The sequence below is a fragment of the Cygnus atratus genome, chromosome 20 (assembly GCF_013377495.2).
Source record: "Cygnus atratus isolate AKBS03 ecotype Queensland, Australia chromosome 20, CAtr_DNAZoo_HiC_assembly, whole genome shotgun sequence".
NCBI lineage: Eukaryota > Metazoa > Chordata > Aves > Anseriformes > Anatidae > Cygnus > Cygnus atratus.
Genome location: NC_066381.1, coordinates 7,050,982 through 7,074,967, shown reverse-complemented (window position 1 = coordinate 7,074,967; position 23,986 = coordinate 7,050,982). Strand labels below are relative to the sequence as shown.

General features: G+C 68.5%; 1 protein-coding gene across 3 annotated transcripts in view; it reads left to right on the top strand.

The window, feature by feature from the left end:
- The first annotated feature begins 456 nt into the window (after nucleotides 1-456).
- The window catches only part of MYO18A (myosin XVIIIA), a 36,662-nt gene continuing 13,132 nt past the window's right edge, over nucleotides 457-23,986 (top strand). The window contains exons 1-21 of one of the 3 annotated variants that reach the window (XM_050714773.1): nucleotides 457-509; nucleotides 4,586-5,677; nucleotides 15,250-15,337; nucleotides 15,408-15,517; nucleotides 15,593-15,769; nucleotides 15,882-16,092; nucleotides 16,244-16,386; nucleotides 16,893-16,993; nucleotides 17,074-17,137; nucleotides 17,335-17,479; nucleotides 19,318-19,491; nucleotides 19,572-19,662; nucleotides 19,755-19,947; nucleotides 20,427-20,513; nucleotides 21,320-21,461; nucleotides 21,547-21,706; nucleotides 21,787-21,973; nucleotides 22,111-22,351; nucleotides 23,206-23,315; nucleotides 23,396-23,461; nucleotides 23,756-23,884. In XM_050714773.1, the coding sequence (XP_050570730.1) occupies nucleotides 4,664-5,677; nucleotides 15,250-15,337; nucleotides 15,408-15,517; nucleotides 15,593-15,769; nucleotides 15,882-16,092; nucleotides 16,244-16,386; nucleotides 16,893-16,993; nucleotides 17,074-17,137; nucleotides 17,335-17,479; nucleotides 19,318-19,491; nucleotides 19,572-19,662; nucleotides 19,755-19,947; nucleotides 20,427-20,513; nucleotides 21,320-21,461; nucleotides 21,547-21,706; nucleotides 21,787-21,973; nucleotides 22,111-22,351; nucleotides 23,206-23,315; nucleotides 23,396-23,461; nucleotides 23,756-23,884 (3,633 nt within the window). In that variant the 5' untranslated portion in view covers nucleotides 457-509; nucleotides 4,586-4,663. Of the gene's footprint in view, nucleotides 510-4,585; nucleotides 5,678-14,727; nucleotides 14,770-15,249; nucleotides 15,338-15,407; nucleotides 15,518-15,592; nucleotides 15,770-15,881; nucleotides 16,093-16,243; nucleotides 16,387-16,892; nucleotides 16,994-17,073; nucleotides 17,138-17,334; nucleotides 17,480-19,317; nucleotides 19,492-19,571; nucleotides 19,663-19,754; nucleotides 19,948-20,426; nucleotides 20,514-21,319; nucleotides 21,462-21,546; nucleotides 21,707-21,786; nucleotides 21,974-22,110; nucleotides 22,352-23,205; nucleotides 23,316-23,395; nucleotides 23,462-23,755; nucleotides 23,885-23,986 lie in introns of those variants that run through there. The other 2 variants (XM_050714772.1, XM_035561029.2) reach the window with 2 other exon arrangements.

Genomic DNA, 23,986 nt, shown 5'->3' with positions numbered 1-23,986 from the left:
CACTGGGTGTGTGTGCACCGGGGGGGTGTGTATCCACAAGGGTGTGTGTGTGTGTGCACTGGGGGTGGGGGGGGGTGTGTGCAAACACCAGGGCGTGCGTGCGCTGTGTGTGCACTGCAGGCGCGTGCAACCTCCGTGCTTGCGTGCACCGGCTGTGTGCGCGCACCTCGTGTGTGCGTGCACGGGGTGCACGCGCACCGGGGCTGCGCACACACGGGCCGCGTGCGCGCGCACCGGGGGCAGCACCGCATCCCTCGCACCCTCCCGGGGGGGGGGGGGAGGGGGGCCGCAGCACCGCGCCCCCCCCCCCCGCCGCCCCTCGCCCCCTCCAGCCCTCTCCGTCCCGTCCCGGGCCGCGCCCGGCGGGGGGGGGGGCGGCGCGCGCAGAGCCGGCAGTGCCCGCCCCGGTACGGAGCCGCCCCCCCCCCGCCCCGCCCCGCCCCGCCCCGCGCCGCCGCCGCCGCCGCCGCCGCCACCGCCTCCAGCGCCGGGCCCCGCCGCGCCGCCGGGTGAGTGAGCGAGCGCCCGGCACCGGCACCGGCACCGGCACCGGCACCGGGACGGGGCTGCGGCTCCTGCAGCGCCCCCCCCCCTTTCCTTCCCTTCCCTTCCCTTCCCTCCCCCGGTACGGGCCGCGCCGGTGTGCGTGCGCGCGCGCGCGCGCCCCCCCCCCCGCCGGCGTGCACGCGCACGGGCCGCCGTTGTCTTGCGGTGCCCGTGTTTGTGCATCCTCCACCCCCCTTCTTCTTTCCTGACCCCCCACCCCCCCACACCCCACACCTCGCTGTGCGCTGCGCCCCGGGGGTGCCCCCCCCCCCCCCCGTGCCGAGCCGTGCCGTGCCGCAGCACCCCCGGGGTGCCCCCACCCCCTGCCAGGAGCTGTGCGCGCCCCCCCATGGGAGAGCAGTTGGGGGCGGGGGGGTGCTGGGGGAGGATGCCGTGTCCCTTTTTTTTTTTTTGGGGGGGGGGAGGGGGTTCTTTTGGGGCAGCCAGCCTGATCCTGCATGCAGGGGTGTCAGCAGGGTGAAAATGCTGGTCTGGGACCCCCCCCCCCCCGCCCCGTGCTGCCAGGGAGTCGCACCCGAAGCCACTCGCCCCTAACCGGTGGTCCCCTGGCACCTGGGTCACCTTGCTGGGGGTGCCGTGGGGTGCCCAAAGGGGTGGCCTTACAGCAAAGGTGGGGGGGCTGGCAAAGCCCCTGGGTGCTGCGGCGCCTGCCCGTGCGTTAATTTGCCCGGGGAGCAATATACAGAGCGGCGAGGGCTGGGACGCGTGTCCAGAAATAGTGTGGTTTCCAGCCGGCCTCTGAGATGCAAATCGCTTGGTCAACGAGCGTTGGAGCTAAACTTAGGGCAGATGCTGAAACGCGTGGGCCGACGGCACGCCGGGCGAGCGGCAGCCACCGTTCCCTCGCCTCGGGGGGTCCCTTGGAGCCGGGGGACCCTCACCCTTGCACCCAGCCCTGGGCAGAGCCAAGCATCCCCGCAGCGCCTGCGCCGGCCCTGGACTTTGCCCGCTGACGAGCTGTGGCTCAGCCCGTTGCCGTGGGCTGGGCCCTGCTGGGGGTCACGCTGCAAACCGGGGGCCCAAAACGCATGGCAGGGCAGGCGGGTGGCTGCCGGTGACCCCTCATGTGGGCAGCAGGGTGAAGCCCCCTTGCGGGGGGTGTCCTGCAGCGGGGGACTTCTCTTTCCCCCCGGCTGGTTGCTGAATCGCCCCTGTTCCCGGCGCGGAGCCCAGCGGGGTCAGTGCTCTGCGGCGGGTGTTTTGTAACGCTCGGGCGGTTTTATTGCCCCGGTTTGGGGCGAGGCGGGCGCTGGGGCGCGCCGGGCACACACACCCTACGGCCCAGGGTGACGCGTTGAAGCTCTCCCGGCACAGGGACGCGTTTGCCAGCCAGCCGCGTCCTCTGCTGCCGGGTTCCTGCACGGGAGGACCCGAAATCCAGCTTTGGGCAGAGCCTGGTGGTGCTGGAAGGGGTTGTTCTCCTCCTGACGCATCCCGGCATTGTCCGTAAGGGCAGGCAGCGTGGAGAGCTTTGGAAACCCCCTAAATCTTCTGCGGAAATCTTGTGCCGGCGTCCGGTGAGGAGGCGAGGAGCTGTGGCACAGGTCAGCGTGGGAACCGCTGGACATCGCTGCTGGCAGCGCCCTGGTCCCCAGGGCTGTCCCCAAACCCAGGGGCACAGCCGGGGCGCAGAGGTCCCCAAGGGGGTGGGTTCCAGCCCCCGTCTCCCACCGCCGGCACCGCGGGGCAGGCAGGCGGCCGGCAAACTTGCGCTTCAGGTCCCCGTGTCGGGAGCGCGTCGGATGAGATTGCGTCGTGGGGAGGGAAGGAGTGGCCCCGAGTTTCCGTGAACGCCTTCCTCCCTGCCGGGAAGCTGCGGGGCCACGGGGCTCAGCACCGCAGCGGGGAAGCCCTTTGGGGGTCTTGGGGGGGGGGGGGGGCTTTGTGGTCGGTTCCCCTATGGCTGTGACCTTGCGGGTGATGTCCTCCCTGCCCTGACAGCCTGCGTGTCGCAGCAAGCACCTTGCGTGCAACGCGCGGGCGAAGCCGGCGCCCGCGGCCGCCTCTCCCACCCGTGTGATGGCTCATGCACGCTGCCACCCGAACACGCCTGGAGCTGGATAATCCCGGAGCGAGCCCGGGCTGAGCCGGGGAGGGTGCGCGGGGTGATTCAGGAGCAGGGCAACGCTCAGCGGCCACCCCCTGCTCGCAGCACCCGCCTGCGCCCAGCTTCTCGGCGCCTGCGTCCCACTGGCGTCCTCAAGGAGCACGGGGCTTCCTCGGGGACGGGCAGCGAACCCACAGGAACTGGGGGGAGGCCGGGGGCCTGCGCTTGGCCGTGCTGGGGGGCCTTGTGGTTTCCAAAGCTCGTGCCCCCCGTGCACAGTGGCCTTGCGTGGGGTGCGCGTGGCGGTGCTGCGGGCTGGCGCTGCTGGCTGGTTGGCGCTGCTGGCTCATTAGCGATGCAGCTCGTAACGCTCGTTCCCCCTTTTTGTCGAGCATACAAAGGCCCGGAGGGAGCATGTGTGCGGGGGAGAGGAACTGCTGAGGACAAAGAGCGGTGCTGGCCGCCGGGCTCTGAAGCGCCTCGTCCCCCAGCAGCACCTGCCTGGCGCGCTGTGCCGGCCGCTCTGCCCGCGGGGCTCCCCCCAGTACCTGGGAAGGGTCCTGGCAGCCCCCAGCCCCCTCGGTGCCCCATGGTGAGCTGGGGGGGCCTGGCACTGCCCTGGCCAAACCGTGCTGCTCTGGGGATGCCCAAGCAGGTGGGGTCACCGATGCAACGTGTCACCGGGAGGGGTGCAGGTGGTTCCCTCACTGCCATTGCCGGCACCGAGGCCGTGGCGGCACTGCCCTCGCCCCCAGCATGGGGAGAGCTCGGACGCGGGGCCCTTTGCACCCTGTGTCCTGCTGGGTGCGTCTGGGGGCACGTGGCCCTGCAGGGAGGTGTCCCAGGTGGTGGGGATGCTGTGCTGGAGCTGAAGCAAGGCTCCGTGGGCATGGCACGGCATGGTATGGCACGGCGTGGCACGGCGTGGCACACGGTCATGCTGGGTGCCCACGGAGCCCATACTGCTGGCGTGGGGAGCGTGCCCGTCCCCATGGGTCGCACAAACCTTTCCCCGCCGGAGAGCTCCAGCGCAGATGCTTGGAACGTGGGGACTTTTCCTGTTGTCCTTTGTGCCGAGGTTCAGTTCCTGCGCGGCGCGGCTTCCTGCTCTGTTTATATATAGCTGTCAGTCCATCCCTCGCTGCTTTTCCACCCAGCTGTTTGATTTTTGAGTTGTTTATCCGCAGCCCAGGCGCACAATGGAGGTCGGTGGGTGGCTGGCGGCCGCGCAGGGAGGCAGCGCTCGCCCCGGGGCCGAGGCTGGGGGAGCCCCGGGGCCGTGGGGGGGGTTCGGGGGGCGGGGGGGGGGCAGGCTGTGCGGTGGGGCCCGGGGCCGGCCGTGCCATGGCTTTGCTGCAGGCTGGGGCCCTCCCCCTGCGCGGGATGCCCTAATGAAAGAGCGACTGTTCCTGGAGGTCGCCGCAGCGTCACAAGTTCTGCGTCGTCCCGGCTAAAATTAGGCATTTATCAGCGTTTCGGAGGGATGCAATTTTACAGGTTCCTGTTTGTTAGGGGGGTACTCGGCCAGGGCTGTGTTTTGGGGGCTCCCTCCCCCCTGTCCCCCCTGGGTGGGGACACTGTGCTGCTGTTCCCCGTGTCCCTGCTGGCTTTGCAGTGGCTGAGGCTGGGGCCAGCCCCAGAGAGGCTTCTGTGTCTTCAACAAGGGGCTTTTGAGCCAGCAGGCGAGGTGTCTGCAGTGCCACAGGCTTTACTGCCTGGGGAAACATCCACACCAGCAGAAACCGCTGCAAACATAATGGGCCCTCGGGAAACCTCCCTCCCCTGCCTGTCCGCGCGGCTCCCAAACTGCCCCATGCCCGAGGGGTCCATGGGGGTCTTGCCCGGGCTCCGGTCTCATTTTGGGGCATCCCAGACATGGCCCAGGCTGGGGGTGGCAGTGCAGGTGACCCTGGGAGGGACACGGGGTCGGTGTTGGCCATGGTCTGACCGTGTCCGTGTGTCGTTCTGCAGGCAGGCGGCCGTGCCGTGAGCAGCGCCCCCACCAGCACCCTGCCGCGGGGGCGAGTGCGCCCCGAGCCCCCCTCCACCATGTTCAACCTGATGAAGAAGGACAAAGAGAAGGATGGGGCCCGGAAGGAGAAGAAGGAAAAGAAGGAGAAGAAGGAGAGGATGTCGGCGGCCGAGCTCAAGAGCCTGGAGGAGATGAGCATGCGCAGGGGCTTCTTCAACCTCAACCGCGCCTCCAAGCGGGACTCCAAGGCGCGCCTGGAGATCTCCAACCCCATCCCCATCAAGGTGGCCAGCGGCTCCGACCTGCACCTCACCGACATCGACTCCGACAGCAACCGGGGCAGCGTCATCTTGGACTCGGGCCACCTGAGCACGGCCAGCTCCAGCGACGACCTCAAGGTGGACGACGCCAACTTCAAGGGCTCGGTGCTGCAGCGGGCGGCCAAGTTCGGCTCGCTGGCCAAGCAGAACTCGCAGATGATCGTCAAGCGCTTCTCCTTCTCGCAGAAGAGCCGGGACGAGAGCGCCTCGGAGACCTCCACCCCGTCCGAGCACTCGGCAGCCCCCTCCCCGCAGGTGGAGGTGCGCGCCCTGGAGGCTCAGCTCGCCAAGCACGGGACGCCCCCGGGACACCCCCGTACCCCCCCTGCCACCTCCTTTCGAGCCAGGGTGCCGGAGCTGGTGGGCAAGCGGTTCCCGGCGGACCTGCGGCTGCCCGCCCTGGTGCCCCCGCAGCCCCCCGTGCCGCGGCAGCTGGAGCTGCAGAGGCGCAACACCGGCGATTTCGGCTTCTCCCTGCGCCGCACCACCATGCTGGACCGCGCGCCCGACGGGCAGGTGTACCGCCGCGTCGTGCACTTCGCCGAACCCGGCGCCGGCACCAAGGACTTGGCGCTGGGGCTGGTGCCGGGCGATCGGCTGGTGGAGATCAACGGGCGAAACGTGGAGAGCAAATCCCGGGATGAGATCGTGGAGATGATCCGGCAGTCGGGGGAGACGGTGCAGCTGAAGGTGCAGCCCATCCTGGAGCTGAGCGAGCTGAGCCGCTGCTGGCTGCGGGGCGGCGAGGGGACGCGCCGCGCCACCTGGGATGTGAGTAACGGCGTCCCTGCCACCGGGCTGGTGCCCCGGGTTTCTGCCGGCCGCCACCGTCCTCGCAACGGGTGTTTGGGTTGGCACAGGTCGTGGGAAGCATCGGGCGTTGCAGCTGCTCCCGGCTGTAGCAAGCACAGGGAGGAGCGGGCGGCCGCGGCGGGGATGCGGGGGCGATGCCTGCCGTGCTCCGGGAGGCAGGACGCTGCAGAGGAAGGAGTCTGCAGCTGGCTCGTGAGCTGGTACTGGTGGATTTTGGCCCCAAAATGCTCGGCGTGAGGCTGGTTTTGGTCTTTCTCCTGCTGCTAGAGCTCTGGGAGAGCTGAGCTCTGAATCACCTTTGGAAAGCCTGTGCATTGACCCGGGTGTAGGCAGCGAAGGCAAAGCATCCGTGCCAGCGCTGGGATGCAGCACGATGCCTACCAGCCCCAATGGCTGGAGCACTGGAGCCCCCCGTGCCCACCTCCCCCTGCCTCTCCTCCCAGGGAGAAGTGAGGTCTGGCAGGGAAGGGAGCTCAGGGGGAAACATGTGAAGCTTTGCAGGAGGGGAGTGCCGAGAGCCCCTCCTGGCTGCGGCCCCCTGGGCACCGTGGGGGCGGCGCGGTGTGCTGTGCGATGGGGAGCCGCGGAAAATTTGCAGAGCCCAACGTGTGTTGCTGGTGCTGTATAAATAGAAACCTAATGGCTGCGTGACCCACATCTTCCGCGTGTGCCGCTGGCTCCGCTGACCCTGCCGCGGGCTAACCATCACCACGGCCGGCTTCCAGCTATTTCCCTGGATGCTGAGACCCTGCAGAGCTGGGCCTGCCCCCGCCGTGTCGCTGGTGAGCGTGGTGTGGGGAGGCTGCCGTGGGGCTCCTTGCGCTCCCCGAGCAGGTGCCAGCGCTGCAGGGTGGAGCCTGCACCGAATCTGGGTGCTGGCTTTCCATCAGCTCCTCCTTGGAGCCCCACGGCGTGGCCGGCCCTGGAGAGCTGCTCAGGGCACCGCTGAGGGGACAGCCCCGAGGGACTGAGGGCTGAGGGGCACGGCTGCCTGCCTGTGGCTGCCACTCTTGCCGCAGCGTGCTGCTGTGGGTGCAGGTGCACGTTTGACGTAAGCACATAGGGGCTGGCGAGGTGCTTGTGCCACCAAAAGCACAGTGCTGGGGCTGGGGAGGGGAAGGAGGAAATGCCGGTGCCCTTGGAGCAGCCGGGGCTGTGGGGGAGAAGCCGCAGCATACGGCCTCGTAGCAGGTGCTGGCACGGCCAGCGTGTGCGGGCAGCAGCTATCTGCTCCCACCGTGCATGGAGAGCACAAGGAGAGCTCTCTGCCTGCCCTCCCTCTGCCTCCCCCATGCCTCTCCGGCTTTTACTTTTCCAAAAAGCCACCAGAAAGCCGAGGGGAGGCTGTCAGGGCTTTGCGGTGGGCGCGTTGTGCTCGGTAACAGCGGTGCCGTTCCCTTTGTGCTGCGACGAAGCCAAGCTCAGTGCTGCGGGGTCAGCGCCTGCAGGGGGTTAAAGCATAAATCATAAATCATGGCAGGAACAGTTCCTGGAAAGGAGCCGTCCCGTGCGCTGACCACAGACCGCTGCTTATCTTCAGGATATGCAGCGTAACGGGGCGGGCGCCTGGGCTGCAGCCAGCTCCCCACCGCCGTCCCCAGCCCTGTGGGCTCGCGGTCATTCCCCGTGTTCCCCGGCCGTTTCCTCCGGCCCGGGGCAGGGGCACCTCTCCGTGTGAGCTCGTCCCGCGTCTTTGCTGGGGACCCTTGACCCTCAGCAGGGACACGGAGGGACATGCTGTGGCTTTGCAGGTGGAGCTGGTGCCACCGGCCGTGCCGGGGAGCTGGGGCGGGCAGCGGGCGCAGCTGGGGGCCGTGCAAGGTGCCGGCGCGCGCAGGGAGGCCCGGCTCTCCCCCAGGCCCAGCTAAGCTCCCTGGAATGTTTCTGGTCCTAATTTAAATAAAAATGATCCTTTTTGAAACAGGAAATTATAGACATATTTTGGGCTGTTGCTCTGGGAGCCCCTCCCCGGCTGGAGCAGGGAAGGTGCCGGGGTTTAACCCCTCTACGGAGGGGCCCCACCGAGCTGCCCTTGTCCCTCTGCCTGTCCCCAAGGTGGGGACACGTGCTGGAGCCAGGCAGGGCCAGGAGGCAGAGGGTGCGATGCTTGGGGTGCTCTGGGCAGCCCCAACCACGCTGTGGGGTTCATGGGGTCTGGCTGGTGGCACGGCACGGCTGGTGGGGACCGGAGGAAAGCCCCACCGTGTCCCAGCTGCGCTCCCGGCGCTGGGCAGCCGGTCTGGCTGGGCTCCACGCTCCTATTTATTTATTTACCGTCGAAATTCCTCGGGCAGGGCCTAGGCATGCGCCGTCCGGCTCTGGTGGGGCAGAAATATTCCAGAAACGCGCCCGACCGCTCCAGCACTTCAGCCAGACCACAGGCATCCGGCGGCCGTGCCGGCGCGCCCCGCGTGCCCTGGCTGCCCGCGCCGGCCTTCGCTCGCCCGCCGGCACCCGGGGCGCACGGCCGATGTGCCGTGGCACGGCTGGCTGCCAGCTCCTTGCTGCGCCCAGTGTCCCGCCGGGGTGCTGGGACATGGGTGCACGTGGCGGTGGGACACGTGTGGTCCCCGAACCGGGGTGTTGGGGAGGCTCTGGGGGCTGCGGGGTGGGGGCTGTGGGATTTGCAGTGCCCCCGATGTGCTTCCTCCTCCTTTACGTGTGTTCTCCGTGGAAAGCTCTCAATCTGTCCTTTCTTCTGCCATGGGGACAGTGCTGGCAGGGCGGCCCCAGCACAGGGAGCCCCAAGGGGCTGCGGTGCCCAGTGGGCTTGGCCATGGGGCTGGTGCATCATCCCCTCACACCCAGGCTGTGCGTCCCTGTGGAGGCAGCCCACGGGCACCGGGCCCTTCCCAGCTCTGTGGCCGGGATGCTCGGGACCCCTCGGGTCTCATCACAGGGGTCCGTGTGTGCTGGGCTCGCCGGGGAGGTGTCCGTGCCCCTTGGAGCCCACGTGCGCCGACTTCCAGGCGAAGCCACGTGCCTCCGGTCGGGGTGATTCCTGCTGTCACGGCTGTGACCGTGACCCCTTTGCGACTAACGCCGTGGCTGCCGCCGGCGCTCCCTGGGGACACCGGTGTCACCGCCGGCACCCTCCGCCACGTCACGGCAGCCCTGCCAAGGGCGTTCCTGTCACCTGTCCCCGGTGCGTGCCCTGGGTGAGGCGAGTGGCGAGGGTTTGGGGCCGCCGTGCGGGGCCAGAAGGGATGTGGCCTCAGGCAGGGATATGTGTGTGTGTCCCCAGGGCGAGCAGGGACCTGCTCAAACACCGCCCGGGATCCCCGCCGTGCCCTTGCTCCGTGCTCGCTGCCCCCGCCGCGCGTCTCCTTGTGGTTTGGGGCAGTTTCTGTGGCGCTGCTGCTGCGCTTCGCTCCCTGCTGCCGGCCCCTTCCCGGCACGCACCGCGTGGGGAGGCCCCGGCCTCACTCGCCCTCGGTGCCGGTCCCGTGCCTCCGGGGAGACCTCGGTGATCGGAGGGAGCTTTGCTGTGGATGCGGCCGTACTGGGGGCCGTGCTGGGGGCGGCTGGACTGGCGTGGTATAACTGCGGTGCCGACCCTCATCCCTGTCCCACCGGCACGGGGACAGCCCCCCTGTGCCACCCCCCATGGGGCACAGGGCTTTCCACCCCTGGTAGCATTTGGGGGGGCTGCCACGCTCTTGGCAAAGCAAAGCGACACGCCGCTCCCCTCCAGCAAGCAGCAGCGGAGCCACGGCGGGTGCGGGAGCACCCGACCCCGCTCCTCGGCACATGGGTCCCTCCCCGGCTCCTGCTCCACAGGGGCGGGCAGCGGGACAGGGGGGGCCGGACACTTCCCCCCGCGGCGCCAGCCTGCCGCGGGCCCACATCACTTCCTCCGGCGGCGAAGAGGCCCCCGCTGCCCGAGCTTCCCCCCCGTGCGCCCTCCGCCTGCTGCGCGCGCCGCCGGGGCCCTCGCATTCCTCGGCTATTTTTAGGGTGGCCCTATCAGCCCAGCTGTCCCCGCGCTGCCGCACGCCTCTCCCACCACCCTGTGCCGTGCTCGTCCCACCGGGAACCCTGCTGCCGGCCCCGCGGTAAGGTGGGGACCCCGGCACGGCTGGGGGGACCCCGAGGGGGACGCGTGGGGGCCACTCCCTCGGTGGGACGGGGGCCGCCGTGGTGGCCGAGGGCTGCTTCTGGAGGGGACCCTGTTGCTGGTGCCGTGCGGCATGGAGGGGAGGGCACTGGGGGCAGAGGATTTGGGGGCTCTGTGGGCAGGTTTGTACCCAGACCCCTGTGCCTGGGTGGGTGGGAGGGGGTCTAGGAGCTGGGGATGGGGGGAACAGGGTGCTGTGACCCCAAACGGGTGGTTTGGGTGCCCCTCTGTGCCCTGTGCTGGCAGGGGTGGTGCTTTGTGGATCCCCCATGGGCAGCCCTGGATCAGCCCCGCTGGGTTTCGGAGACCCCGCTGGGTCCCTGCTTGGGCTGCCCGGCTGCTGGCGCGGGGTCAGGCTCAGAATAGCCCCCCGGCGTGCCGAGTGCGTGCCCAGGGCAGAAAATATCCCTTCCCTCACCCCGCAGCTGCTTACTGCAGCGGGCTGGCCCGGCACGGGGGGAAAATGGGCACGGTGCTGCCGTATGAGCAAAGGGGCTTTTTTTGCACAATGAGTTCTGTGCCTGTCCCCGAGCGGTTCCTATGGGCTCCATCTGCTCGGACGCTGTGTGGGGCTGGGTCAGCTCAGGGTCCTGAGGCCCCACAGCCCTCCCGCTCACCTCTCCCTCTCTCCCCCAGCCAGGGCTGCGGCTCCATGAGACATCGCCATGGCCTTCTCATCCCGCTTTGCGTTCTGGGAGCAAAAGGGAAGTCTTGCTTGTGTTTGCTCGCACCCCACGGTGCCCACCAGCTCCCCCCGTTTGCCCAGCACTTGTGCCGCATCCAGAGCAGCGCTCCCGGGGCCAAAATTCCCCCCGGCACAGAGGCTCAGCAAGTGGCCCTCGAGCTGCCCTCGTGCCACTCTGAGCAAACAGGCAGCCGCCCCGCACCCCACCACTGCACGGCTGCGGCCACAAATGCACCCGCTAACACACTAACCACCGCTTCGTGCGTGGCCGGTGCCTCCCCTAACACGGTGTGAACCCCCCCAGGCTCGACATCGCCACCCGGGACGCCCCGAAGTGGCAAGGCTGAGCCCGCAGAGCCGAGCTGGTGCCACCTCCATGCGCTGTGCCGCCGGGCTGGCGGCGGGCGGGATCGCTTTCCCCCCACGCACCTTGCCTCTTGCTCAGCGCTGTGTTTAGCTCAGCTGTCAGAGCTAAGTTGAGCAACGTGCGAAAAGCCAGAAGCCCGCGCGGGGAGGAGCGAAGGGGCTTTATTTACCAGCCCGCTCACCAGTTGCCAACGCAGCCCCTCCTGCAGCGGGGAGCGGGGCTGCGCCACGCTTTGGGGTTTGCAGGGCGCGCCTCGGAGCTTCGCCCCCTTTTCTCAGCTCGGCTGGACCCGTGGTGCTTTCCTCGGGCCGGACCGATGCCTCGTGCTCAGCAGCAGGCTGCAAATTTGGGCTGTTTCACCTGCTCACACAAAGGCTTCCTCCCCCCGAAGCACGGAGAGCGACGGGCTGCGTGCCTTTCCCCATGGTGCTGCCGGAGCGGGCGGCCAGCACCGAGCCCACCGGGTCGCCGCGTCCCCCCGCGGCGGCTGAAACGCGCCCCTCTTGTTTGTCTGACCCTCAGGTTAAGGACGAGGACAAATCTTTAGCTGTGAAAAGACCCGGGAAGGAGGACGGGGCTGTAAGTGCTGCAGGGTACGGGGAGGGGGGCTTCGTGCCGGGATGGGGCTCGCCCTTGGCTGGGGCACGGTGGCACCTCCTAGGGGGGTCGTGGGCTCAGCGTCCCCCTCCTGCAGCTGACGTAGGGCAGCGTGCGGGGTGCGGGTGGTTTTGGTGGTGGTGGGAGCTGGCACCTGGCCGCAGGGGTGCCCGGCTGTAGGTCACAGCAATTTTTGCCCCTCTGGCTCACCAGGGCTCGTCCCTGTCCTGCAGAGCCCGGCAGGACGCAGGCTCGGTGCTTGCTCTGAGTTACTGCAGCAGCGGCACTTCCCGCGCTGCCTGCTGAAGCTGTCGGAGGGGGAAATCTTGCAGATTGCCCCGTGCCTTGCAGCCAGTCTGCCAGCACCCCAAGTGGGCTGAGTGCTCTGAATTCCCCCCCGTTCCCGTGGCCTGAGGGTTGACGGGCTCCTGGGCACGTGGCCGGGGAGGTCGGCATCGCCCCTTTCCCTGGGCCTGGTGGGGAGCTGTAGGATGGTTCAGGGAGGGGGCTGGATGTCTCAGACACACGTCCTGTGGTGCCTGAAATCTGGCCAGGAGCTGTTCTGGGACCCCCAGCACCAGCCCAAGCTGCCCAGCACAGCCACATCCCGTGGCACAGGGGTTCACAGCGGCGGGCACGGCACCATCAGACCTCCTCTAACCCACACCTATCTTTGTGGCTGCAGCCAGAGAGCCCGAGCGCCGCGAAGGATGCGGCACCCGCACCCCCAAAACCCGAGCCCCCGAAGAGCCCCGAGCCGCCCCCGGGGAGAGGGAAGAGCCCGGAGCCGGTGCTGAACGGGGCCGCCAACGGGCCCGAGGGTCCCGCGGCGGGCACCGAGGCGCAGGGGGACGACGGGCAGGGCCTGTCCCGCCGCAGGGTGGTGCGGGTGGTGCGCAAGGTGGTGCGCAAAGTCCTGCCGGGGGAGGACGCCGGCGGTGCCAGGGAGCCGGCACGAGACGTCAAGTCTCCCGAGCCTGTGCCGCCCCCCAGAAAAGAGGACCCGGCCCCCCCCGCGCCCCCACCACCGCCCCCCGCTGTGCCGGCCGCCCCCGCCAAGCCGGAGCCCAAAGATGAGATCTCAGCGGGGCTCAAAACCCTCATGGCCAAGGGCAAAACCAAAGAGCACCGCCCGCGGCTCCGGCCGGGAGACAGGCGAGAGGAGAAGTCCCCCGAGCCCTCCGGGGGCAAAGGAGCCGCCACGCCGGGCTCCCCGCCTGCTGCGGGGGACACAAAGCCGTCCGTGTCCCCGGGTGCCAAAGCCAAGCCAGAGCCCCTGGCGCAGCCTTCGGGAGGGAAAGCGGAGCCGCCAAAGGCATCCGCCCCGAAACCCACCGCTCTGGAGAGGCACAAGGTACCGGTGTGTGCACGGCTCTAACCCGGCGTGGGTGTGCGGCACGACCCGCAGGGACGCCTCGTCCCGGGCGGCGGAGCATGGTGTGAGCTCACCAGCATGGTTTGCAGTGGTTTTGGGGCGTGCGGGGGTGTGCGGTGCCGGGCGGGGGGTCACTTTTTGGTGCGGCCGGGTAGGCTGCGGCCACCACATCACGCTGCCCCTTGTCTCCCCACCCTGCTCGTGTGGAGAAGAAGCAGCAGCCCAGCGAGAAGCGACAGAACCCCACGAAAACCGCCCCGGGACCCCCCCAGCAGGTGCGTGGGAGCAGGGACCCGGGATTTGGGGTGCCAGGCGCCTGCCAGGGATTGTCCAGGGCAGTGCTGGGTGCCTGTGGTTGCCCCAGCATGGGTGCAGGTGGGCAGGGCGCTGTAGGTCTGCGCAAGGTAGCTTCCCTGTGTGGTGTCAGTGGGCTTCAGGGCCAAAAAGAGTACCCGTGATGTCCCCCGTGCCAGCAATGTGCCGGTGCCAGCCCGCTGCTAACAGTGCTCTGCCTCCAGGCTGCCCCTGGCCCCGCTCCCCAGCTGAGCCCGTCGGAGGAGGCGCAGCGCCGGCTGGAGAGGATCTTCACGGCTTCTGTAATTCGGGGGGGAGTTCGGTGATTGTGCGTGGCCCGGTGCCTGGTGTTGGATGGGGACGCTGCCCCGTCCGTACCGCGTGCTCTCCCTTGGTGTTTGCACCGCCGGCTGTGGCCGCCAGCCCCGTGGCCCCGCTCTGGGTGCTGCCGGCTGGTGGGTTTGGCGATTGCTGCCCCAAGCAACGTGCGTGGCCGTGGGGAGCTGCAGCGCCCAGCAGCGCCGTGCCGCGTCCCTGTGTCGGTGTCTCCACTGCACCCTGGGCACAGCTGCCCCGGCTGGGGTGATGTCTTGGGGGTTTTGGCCATATCGGGGCCCCGTGGGGCGTCGCGGTGCCGTTGCTGCTCTCTGCCTCTCACCCCTCTTTTCTTTCTCTCCTCCTTCGCTGCCGTCAGCTGGACCCCGCGGCCTCCGCCCCGGCACCCAGCCAGGTACCGTACCCCTGTCCTCAGGAGCTCTCTGCCTCCGCTGGCAACCTCCCGCTGTCCTCTGTCTGCCGCTGGGCTGGCGTCTGCGCCCGCGCCTCGTGCTGGAGCGTAAGGCTTTCCCCACCCAGGGCTGCTGCAGTGAGTGGCCAGGGTGGCCCCGTGTCTCCATCGCGCTCCCTCGGCCGCAGCAAGCCGAGCCGGCAGGGCACGGCCGGGGCTGGTGCCTCTCCCCGGGCTCACTTGTTGCAGGGTGGTTGCAGCTCCGGGCTCCCCGTGGCCGTGCCGGGGCACATGGCAGAGAGCCAGGCACCCCAGGCTCGCCGGGAGGGTGCTGTCGGTGGAGGCAGCGGGGTGACGGTGTCTCTCAGCCTGGCCGGGGAGGGCAGGGGCTTACAGCGGGGAGGGAAGGGGCAGAGCCAGGCAGAAGGGCCTGTGAGAGGTGCAGGAGTGGGGGCAGCGCCCTGGTTCCCCGCGTGTCCCTGTGCCGGCCCTCGCTGGGCACGCACCAGAGCATCCTGGGCATGCGGCGCAGCGGGGCCGCCTCCAGCCCCGGGTGCTGTGCACTCACCCCCAGCCTGCGCTGGGTGCTGGCTTTGGCCACCCAGCCTCGTGGCCACCTTCCCAGCTCCGTGCATGTCCAGCACCGTGCTGGACCTGCTGCTCTGCAGTTGTCCCAGCTGCGGCTCCAGCAGCACCCGCGTGGCCGGGGGCTCTGGGGTGGCTGCACTTCGCCGCACGCCTCCGCTCGCTTCCCCCCGCTGCTTCCCGTGCTCACTGCGGGGCAGAGCGTGACCCTTCTCGCCCTCACGCCCCGTCTCTCGGCCTCGATAGGGACAAGCGGACGATGTCCTGGCAGCCCCCTTTGGCCCCGTCCCTGCTGCAGCTCAGGTTTGGCTTTGGGGCTCGCCCTGCTCGCGGGTAGCGGGGACATCCCCCACGTGCCAGCTTTGCCAGCCCGACCTTACCTACCCCCATGGGACTGTGCCACCACTGTGCTGTGCCCTGTGTCCCTGCGTCATGTCCCCGCAGCATGTCCTGTGTCCCTGCCCCGTGTCCCTGCAGCATGTCCTGCGTCCCCACAGCATGCCGTGTGAGTGGCACGGGGCTGTCGTGGGTGCTGGGGCTGCAGTTTGGGAGCGCAGCCCCTCCAGGCTTACCAGGGTTGTCTGTAATGACTGCATCCCAGGGTCATTGTGGCTTTGTGTCTACCCCCAGCTGTGGCAGGGACAGAGGGTCTCAGCAGCCCCAAGCCCACTGGGGTCCCCGGGGCAGCAGATAATCTGGGGACACGTGTCGGGAGGGCTCGGGGCTCATGGAAAGTGGCACGGCACCACGCTCCCTCCAGCCCCACGTCCCCCTGTCTCGCAGGCCAAGACGGAGGAGCAGATCGCTGCCGAGGAGGCTTGGTATGAGACCGACAAGGTGTGGCTGGTGCACAAGGATGGCTTCTCCTTGGGTGAGTTGGGGTGAGGCCAGGGTGCAGGGGTGCCCGGCACGGCCCCGCTGAGCCCCGCGTGCCCTCGCAGGCAGCCAGCTGCGGCCGGAGGAGCCCAGCGCCCTGCCCGAGGGCAAGGTGAAGGTGAAGCTGGACCACGACGGAGCCGTCCTGGAGGTGGAGGAGGACGACGTGGAGAAGGTAGGGCTGCGGGATGGGGGGCCACGGGGCGGTGGGGACCCCCGTTCCCCGCCTGACCCCCGGCCTCGCTCCCAGGCGAACCCCCCGTCCTGCGACCGCGTGGAGGACCTGGCCAGCCTCCTCTACCTCAACGAGTCCAGCGTCCTGCACACGCTGCGGCAGCGCTACGGCGGCAACCTCATCCACACCTACGCCGGCCCCACCATGGTCGTCATCAACCCGCTGAGCTCCCCCTCCATGTACTCCGAGAAGGTGACGCCAGGGGGGCCGGTGGCGTGTGCCGGTGGCGCTGGAGCTGTGTCACCCTTCAGAGGTGCTCCTGCAGGGCCGCAGGGTGCCGAGCGTCCCCCGCTTCTCCCACTAGGTCATGCACATGTTCAAGGGGTGCCGCAGGGAGGACACGTCCCCGCACATCTACGCCGTGGCCCAGGCTGCCTACCGCAGCATGCTGATGAGCCGCCAGGACCAGGCGGTCGTGCTGCTGGGCGCCAGCGGCAGCGGCAAGACCACCAACTGCCAGCACCTCGTCCAGTACCTCGCCACCATCGCCGGCAGCACCGGCAAGGTCTTCTCCGGTGAGTGCGCGCCGCGGGGCCCCCCGCCACCTCCGCACGCCTTCGCTTCGCGGTCACGGTGCTGCTCTCTCACTTGTCTCACCGCCGGCGCCCTCGCCGCGTGCACGCCGCCGGCCACGCACACCCCACCGCCCCGCTTGTTTCCTCGCAGCGGAGAAGTGGCAGGCTCTCTACACCGTCCTGGAGGCTTTTGGCAATAGTAGCACCAGCATGAACGGCAACGCCACGCGCTTCTCCCAGATCATCTCCCTGGACTTCGACCAGGCTGGGCAGGTGGCGTCCGCCTCCGTACAGGTGAGGGGCCGGGGCGGCCCCCTCGGCGCAGGAGCCGGTCCGTCCCGCGGGCGTTTTCTCCTGCGAGCTCTCCTTTCTAACACGCGAGCTCTGCCGCAGCCCCGCTCCTGACCGCCCGGCCGTGTTCGCAGCCAAGCGTCGAGCTCGTGGCTTTGTTTGCAGCCAGTCGGGGAGCGGAGCGCAGATGAGATCAGCTCCCTCTCCTTGCTGAATGAGCCCTGCTCGCACGGTGCCTTTCTCCAGGGGTGATAACGACAGCCCTTATCATGCAACAGAGCCACTTCGTGCTCCAGTGCACCTGCTGATCGAGCCCAGCACCCCCGGGGAGATGCTCAGGGTTTGCGTTACTGCAACGTCCTGCAGCAGGGCCAGGAGACCTCCACGTCTCCTTGGGAACTCAGGAAAAAGGGGATCCTGGGCTGGTAGCAAAGACAAGGCTGGGAGCGGGGGTCTTGGTGGGAGCATGGCCCTTGGGGACGGTTCCCAACCCTCCTGACCTCTCCCAGACGCTGCTGCTGGAGAAGCTCCGTGTCGCCCGGCGCCCGGCCAACGAGGCCACCTTCAACGTCTTCTACTACCTGCTGGCCTGCCCCGACAGCGCCCTGCGGTGAGCGCGGCCCCGGCACGGGGGTCTCTGGGGTCTCCTGGCACCGCGGAGACCAACCTGGGTGGTGTTTCTCCCAACAGCACCGAGCTCCACTTCAACCACCTGGCGGAGAACAACGTCTTCGGCATCGTGCCCCTCGCCAAGGTCCTGCCTGCTGTGGGGCTGGGCAGGGGGCTGCAGCGGGGTGGGGGCATGGGGAAGGAGATGGGAGAGACAGGGTGGCCCTGTCTCCGTGGGCAGGGGGACATCTGCTGGTCCCCAGCCCCTCTGGGTGCTCGTGGCCTGGCCAGCGGCACTGGGAACTGTCACCCTGTGCCAATGGCTCCCGTCGCTCTCTGCAGCCCGAGGAGAAGCAGAAGGCAGCCCAGCAGTTCAACAAGCTGCAGGCTGCCATGAAGGTGATGGGCATCTCCGGCGATGAGCAGAAAGCCTTCTGGCTCGTCCTGGGGGCCATTTGTCACCTGGGGGCCGCCGGAGCCACCAAAGGTAACGGGGCTGGGACGCGTTAATGAGCTGAGCTCAGGTCTGCCGGCTGGTCGGGGTCCAGATTGATGCTGGCACCTCTGCACCTTGCAGACAGGCTCCGGGGGGTGTTTTGGGGTTGTGCAAGCTGACGGGCAGTGCTCTGGGTGCTCCATGACACCTGGATTTGTCCCCTCAGTTGGGGTGAGCGGGGTAGTTCCCAGCAAGCAGGGATCAAACACCCCGGGCACCACCAGAGCGAATCCCTGGCCTGGCCCCATCACATCGGGGAGTCGGGCTGGGGACGAGGGAGCATGGGGGGTGTACGCGTGTCCCCCCCCCCCCCACCTAACACCGCTCCCTCCCCTGTCCTCCCCACAGAACCACTGGCAGATGGAGCCGGTAATCAGAGCCATGCGGGGCTCTGCTCCGGGCTTGGTGGTGGTTTTGGGGCTAAAAAGGGGCTTGGGGTGCTGCTGGTGTGCTGGGAGCAGCCCCGGGCTGGGGTCTGGTAGCCCTGGGGTTACCTCTTGGCACCCCAGCACGGGAGTGCACCGTGGGCTTGCCCTGACGGCACCAGTTCACCTCTCCATTGCTGGGGGGGGGGTGAATTTGGCTTGGGGGGCTCGGGGTGCCTCTGCAGCTGCTCTTCTCCCCGCTGGGGTCTTGTGTTACCCCCGAGGTGCTGGAAGCCCCCTTCGCTGCCTGCCCTGGGCTCGTCTGCATGCTCGCAGGAGGGCTTGGATCGAGGGGTTTAGCAGCTTGGGGGGCGGAATTGAGATGGGAATGGGCGGAGAGCCCCATTTGTGCCGCGTTTTGGAGAGGGTTTTGGGTGCTCAGCAGGCACAGCGTTGTCCCAGGGGCGCTTCAAGGCACTAGAGGGCAGCAGGGCCCCGCTGCAGCACCGCTGCAGGGACACACGGGTGGTGCGGGAGCCTCGGCGAGTGGCTGGGGGCATCCCCAAATCCTGGTCACAGGGAGCATCCCAGCCCAACTCCTGCTCCCGGTGCCTTCCCTGCATCTTGTGGGCCCTGGGGACGCTCAGCACCAGCTCAGCTGCACCAGCCCCCTTTTCCTTGGGCCGGATCTGGGCAGTGGGTGCCTGCGGTGCAGTTGGGGCTTGCTGTGGTGCAGGGGCAGGCCCCGCACCGGGTTGCAGCATCTCACCGTGGCGGTGCTCGGGGAGGGGGGGGGAAGGAACCAGGCTCGGTGCATGCAAGTTTTGGCAGGAGGGTGTCCCCGCGTCGCGTGCCCGCGCTGCTGCGTGCCGTTGTTGCTAACCCCTGTCTCTGTTCGCATGGTGCATGCTGCCCTTTTGCAATGCAGACGCCGACGAAGGTAAAGTCCTGTTCTCCGCGCGTCTCTGGCTTCCCTGCCCCATCCCACCGTCGTGTCCCCCCGTGTCCCCATTAACCCGCTCCCACCTCCCTTCCCCACCCCGTGTCCGTGTGTCTGTGTCTGGCAGCCGCGGTCTGTCCCACTGCGCCGTGGTGGCCGAGCAGGGACGTGTCCCCGCACCAGGGTGGCTCAGAGCCCCATGTCACCGCAGGGCCTTGTGGGTGGCAGTGATGGAGAGGGGTGTCCCCATCTCCCCAGCATGGCTTTGCCTTCCAGAGGGGCAAAGCCACTTACTCCCCATCTCCTCGAATTGAGCCCCAGAATTTTCCTCTTGGTGCTGGCCACGTGCAAGCCCCGAGCTCCCACTGCGCCGGCCGTGCACAGCATCCCCGCCTCGGGGTTGGCTTTTGTGTGCCACCCCTGTCCCCATCCCACCGTGGGGGATCCTGTGACCATCTGGGGTGCACCAGGAGAGCCTCGCACATGGGGCAGCCGGCGCTGAGCCTCCTTTTTCCCCCCCTCAGCCGGGAGGAAGCAGTTTGCGCGGCACGAGTGGGCTCAGAAAGCCGCCTACCTGCTGGGCTGCAGCCTGGAGGAGCTCTCCTCCTCCATCTTCAAGCACCAGCCCAAGGGCACGCTGCAGCGCTCCACCTCCTTCCGACAGGGCCCCGAGGAGCAGGGCCTGGGCGACGGCACAGGTAGGGCACGGGGAGGTGTTGGTGGCCCCCGGGGGACGCGTGGTTGGGGACACTCAGGGCGCAGCCGTCCCCTCTGCCAGGTCCCAAGCTGACGGCGCTGGAGTGCCTGGAGGGCATGGCTGCGGGCTTGTACTCGGAGCTCTTCACCCTCCTCATCTCCCTCCTCAACAGGTACACGACGGGATTTGGGGTGGGGGGTGTCGGGGGAGGTCCGGCAGCACCCACCCACCCACCCTGCTCGTGTCCCCCCCTGTCCCCCGCAGGGCGCTCAAGTCGAGCCAGCACTCGGTGTGCTCGGTGACGGTGGTGGACACCCCCGGGGCCCAGAACCCCGAGGTGGTGGGGCAGAGCCGCGGGGCCACCTTCGAGGAGCTGTGCCACAACTACGCCCAGGAGCGCCTGCAGCTCCTCTTCCACCAGCGCACCTTCGCTCAGGAGCTGGAGCGCTACAAGGAGGTAGCGGGGACGCCCCGGGGGTGCCGTGACCCTCTCCTCTCTCCTTTCTGCTCCAGCATCTCCTGTGACACCCCCCCTGCTCCCCAAATTTCTTAACCAGTGGTCGCTCGGGACCAGGTCCAACCGAATCAGCTCTGACACCGTGCTCTCTGCTTCAGGGGTCTCCACGGGGGGTTCCCACCGCCAATGGTGCCGGCAAACGTGCCCTGGGGGGGCTGCTGTGGGTGGTGGGAGAGCGATGGTGGCCGTGGCTCCATCTCAGCACCACCTGGGTGCCCACAGGGACCCTTTTTGGTGTCCTGGCTCCCCCCAGTACCTCTCCCGTGCTGTTCCGGAGCAGCCGGGCGGTGGGACGCCCGGGAAACCCCTGTCTCCTGTCTAGATCCGATTGAGACTAACGTACTGACCGGCCCGTGGGGGCCCTAACGCTGATCTCCAGTCACACAGGCACTAATCGCTCCTCTGTCCGTCCTCTCCAGGAAAACATAGAGCTTGCACTGGCTGACACAGAGCCCGCTACCTGGGGCTCTGTAGCCACTGTAGACCAGCCCTCACACCAGGCACTGGTAAGCACCCACGGCGCTTCCCCGCGGCCTCCGTCCCGGCCGTGACCCAGCTTCTCTGCGGCCACCTCCGTCCCCAAAACCCGCTCCCGCAGCACGGACGAGGGCCGGGACAGCGGGGCTGGAGGCGGCTGCTGCTGCTCCTCTTTGTAACGGAGCGGCTGCTGGCGGCCCCGCGCGCGCCGCCATCCATTACGGCGGGTTATTGAGCATTAGGCGCGGCGATAGCATCGGCCGTGCTGCTTTGCTGTCCTTTTAGCGGTAATTATGGGAAGGAAAGGTGATTTCCTAAGTGCTTGGCAACGAGAGCGTGGCTGAGCGTGTGAGCAGCGGGCATCCCTGTTGCATCCCCGGCACTGTGCTCCCCGGCACTCCCAGGAGGGGAGGATGCGGGCAGGATGGCCCTGGGGCAATCCCTGGCATGCTCCGGTCCCCAGGGTGCTTTGATCCCCGGGGTGCTTTGATCCCTGGGGTGCTCCGCTCTGCAGGGTGCACCCATCCTTGGGGTGCCCTGGTCCCTGGGGTGCTCCGTTCCCTGCTGGATGAGGCTGCAGAGGCTGCTGGCGTTGGCCCCGTACTGGGTTTGATCCCAGGGGTGCCAGAGCGCAGCGTTTTGCTCGCCACCGAGCTTGGCGCGTTACGTTTGACTCTTTCCCTGCCAGGTACCCATTAAGCAGGGGCCGTTTCACGCGGTGCCGCTTTGCCTCGCTGCTCACAGCAGAGGAGGTTGCATGCTCCCCGCGTCTCCCCCGGTCCCCCCCCGTCCCTGCCCACCTCCGGTCCCGGTACCAACGCGGTGTCACCCACAGGTCCGCTCGCTGGCCCGCACCGATGAGGCGCGGGGGCTGCTGTGGCTGCTGGAGGAGGAGGCGCTGCAGCCGGGCGGCAGCGAGGACACCTTGCTGGAGCGGCTCTTTGCCTACTACGGTCCCCAGGAGGGGGGCAAGAAAGGTCTGGGGGGGTGACTGGCACCGCGTGGCTGCACGGCTGAGCTGGCTGCAGTGCCCGTGCCCAGCGGTGCCGTGTCTCCCCGCAGGGCACGACCCGCTGCTCCGCAGCGACAAGCCCCGGCACTTCTTCCTGGGCCACAGCTCGGGGACCAACTGGGTGGAGTACGATGCCACGGGCTGGCTCAACCACGTCAAGCACAACCCGGCCACCCAAAATGCCTCCGTCCTGCTGCAGGAGTCGCAGAAGTGAGTGGGGTCCCCCGGGCCTGGGGACGGAGCAGGGGAAGGGGTGATTTTGGGGGTGACGTCCCCTCCGTGCCCCGCAGGAAGGTCATCAGCAGCCTGTTCGCGGGCCGGGGCGGGTCGGCGCTGGTGCTGTCGGGCTCGGTGGCGGGGCTGGAGGGGGGCTCGCAGCTGGCCCTGCGCCGGGCCACCAGCATGCGCAAGACCTTCACCACCGGCGTGGCTGCCGTCAAAAAGAAGTCGCTGTGCATCCAGATCAAGCTGCAAGTGGTGAGTGGGGGGCCCTCGGGATGTGGGGGGGTCCCAGCACCCTGCTTTGGCCACCAGCAGCGGCTTGATGGCACAGGTGTGGGTCCCCGGGTCCGGCTGGGGCACTGTCCCGTGTCACCTCTCTCCCATCCCCGCAGGATGCCCTCATCGACAGCATCAAGAAGTCCAAGCTGCACTTTGTGCACTGCTTCCTGCCCAAGGCGGCGGGGGGCGGCGGGGACCCCCGGGGGCTGCCGTGCCGACGGGTGAGCGGCAGCGAGCTGGAGCTGCCGGCCGAGCACTGCGAGGCCACGGGGCTGATGCAGCTCGACGTGCCCCTCCTGCGCGCCCAGCTCCGCGGCTCCCGCCTGCTGGACGCCCTCCGCATGTACCGCCAAGGTGAGCCCCCCCCGTCCTCAATTCGGGTCCAGTCCTGCCACCCACAGGCATCCCGGCTGCAGAGAGCGTGGCGGCGGGGAGCAAATCCCCCGTCTGCAGCGCGGGGCCCCGCGGGGAACCCCTTTGGCACGCGTCCTCGCGCAGAGCCCGGCTGCTGCCAGCTTTTCCCCGTCCCGGCGGGGCTGGCCCCGCTCCCCCCGCGGGGCTGTTGTCACATCGGGGCTCAGTGCCGGGGACAGGCATGGCCTTACTTGGGTGTCTGTGTCGGTGCTGCCCGGCTGCTGGCAGCGATCCCGCTGGCAGCCGGCCCCGGTCCCGACGGGGAGGGGGGCGCCGGGTCGCGCTCAGCCAAGTGGTGGGGGTGCGGCCGCCGAGCCCGGGTTTAGTGCCTTGGGGCCAGACCCTTCCTGCAGCCATTGGAAATCGATGCTGGGCGCACACCTCCCTGCAGCAATGTCCGCGACACCCCCCCGGTTGTGGCAGGGTCAACCTCTTCATCAGCACCCCCCTCATTAATTAAGATGTGCAGGCTCAGCAACTAACTGCGCCTCAGGCCGGACCTGTAGCGGGGCCCGTCTGCTTGCACGGGTGACACACGTGTCCCTGCTCTCCCCTGGGGCAGGAATCTGGCCGCTTTCACCCCACATCTTGGCCGAAATTACTAAACAACAAGGCCAAGGAAAACCTCCAGCAGCCGTCCTGGGGAGGGCTCGCTCCATGCAGGGTGGCCCCATCAGTTCTCCCAAAGGACAGGGGAGGGGGCAGCCTGCGTGCGGGGGCACGGGGCTGTTCCCGGCCATCCCCCGGGCGTCCCGGCTGCCCCACGGCCCCCCTCTACTGCGCTCCCCCCCCAGGCTACCCCGACCACATGGTGTTCGCCGAGTTCAGGCGGCGCTTCGACGTCCTGGCCCCGCACCTGACCAAGAAGCACGGGCGCAACTACATCGTGGTGGACGAGAAGCGGGTACGCGTGCCAGGCTCCCCTTGCGGTCCCGTGCCCTGGGGTCTTGCACCCTGTTCCTGACCCCCCCTTCCTCCCCGCAGGCGGTGGAGGAGCTCCTGGAGTCGCTGGACCTGGAGAAGAGCAGCTACCACATGGGCTTGAGCCGGGTAGGACCCTGCCGGGGACGTCCCTGCCCGCTGCAGGCTTTGGGGTCTGGCTGAGGGCAGGGTGGGCGCAGCGGCACAAGGGCAGCAGTGTGCGCTCCCACCCACACCATTCCTCGCGCCTTGGGAATAAAAACCCAGAATAAAAACCCCACACAGGATGGGGCCGCGGGGCTGGGGAAAGGCGAGGACGTGGCGGGGACAAGGGGACACAAGTGGCACATCCCCACCGGCCGGCGCAGCAGGACGGTGGCACCGCATCTCTCCCCCCCTTTTTTTTTTTTTTCCCCCCCGCAGGTGTTTTTCCGGGCGGGCTCGCTGGCCAGGCTGGAGGAGCAGCGGGACGCGCAGACGAGCAGGAACATCACCCTGTTCCAGGCGGCGTGCAGGGGCTTCCTGGCACGGCAGCTCTTCAAGAAGAGGAAGGTTCGTGGCGCCTCTCCCCTCCCCGCTCCGCTGCACAATTTCGCCTAAAATGGGCAGCGCAGCTTTTCTGCCGCCGCCTGGCCCAGTGCCTCCTCCTCCCGC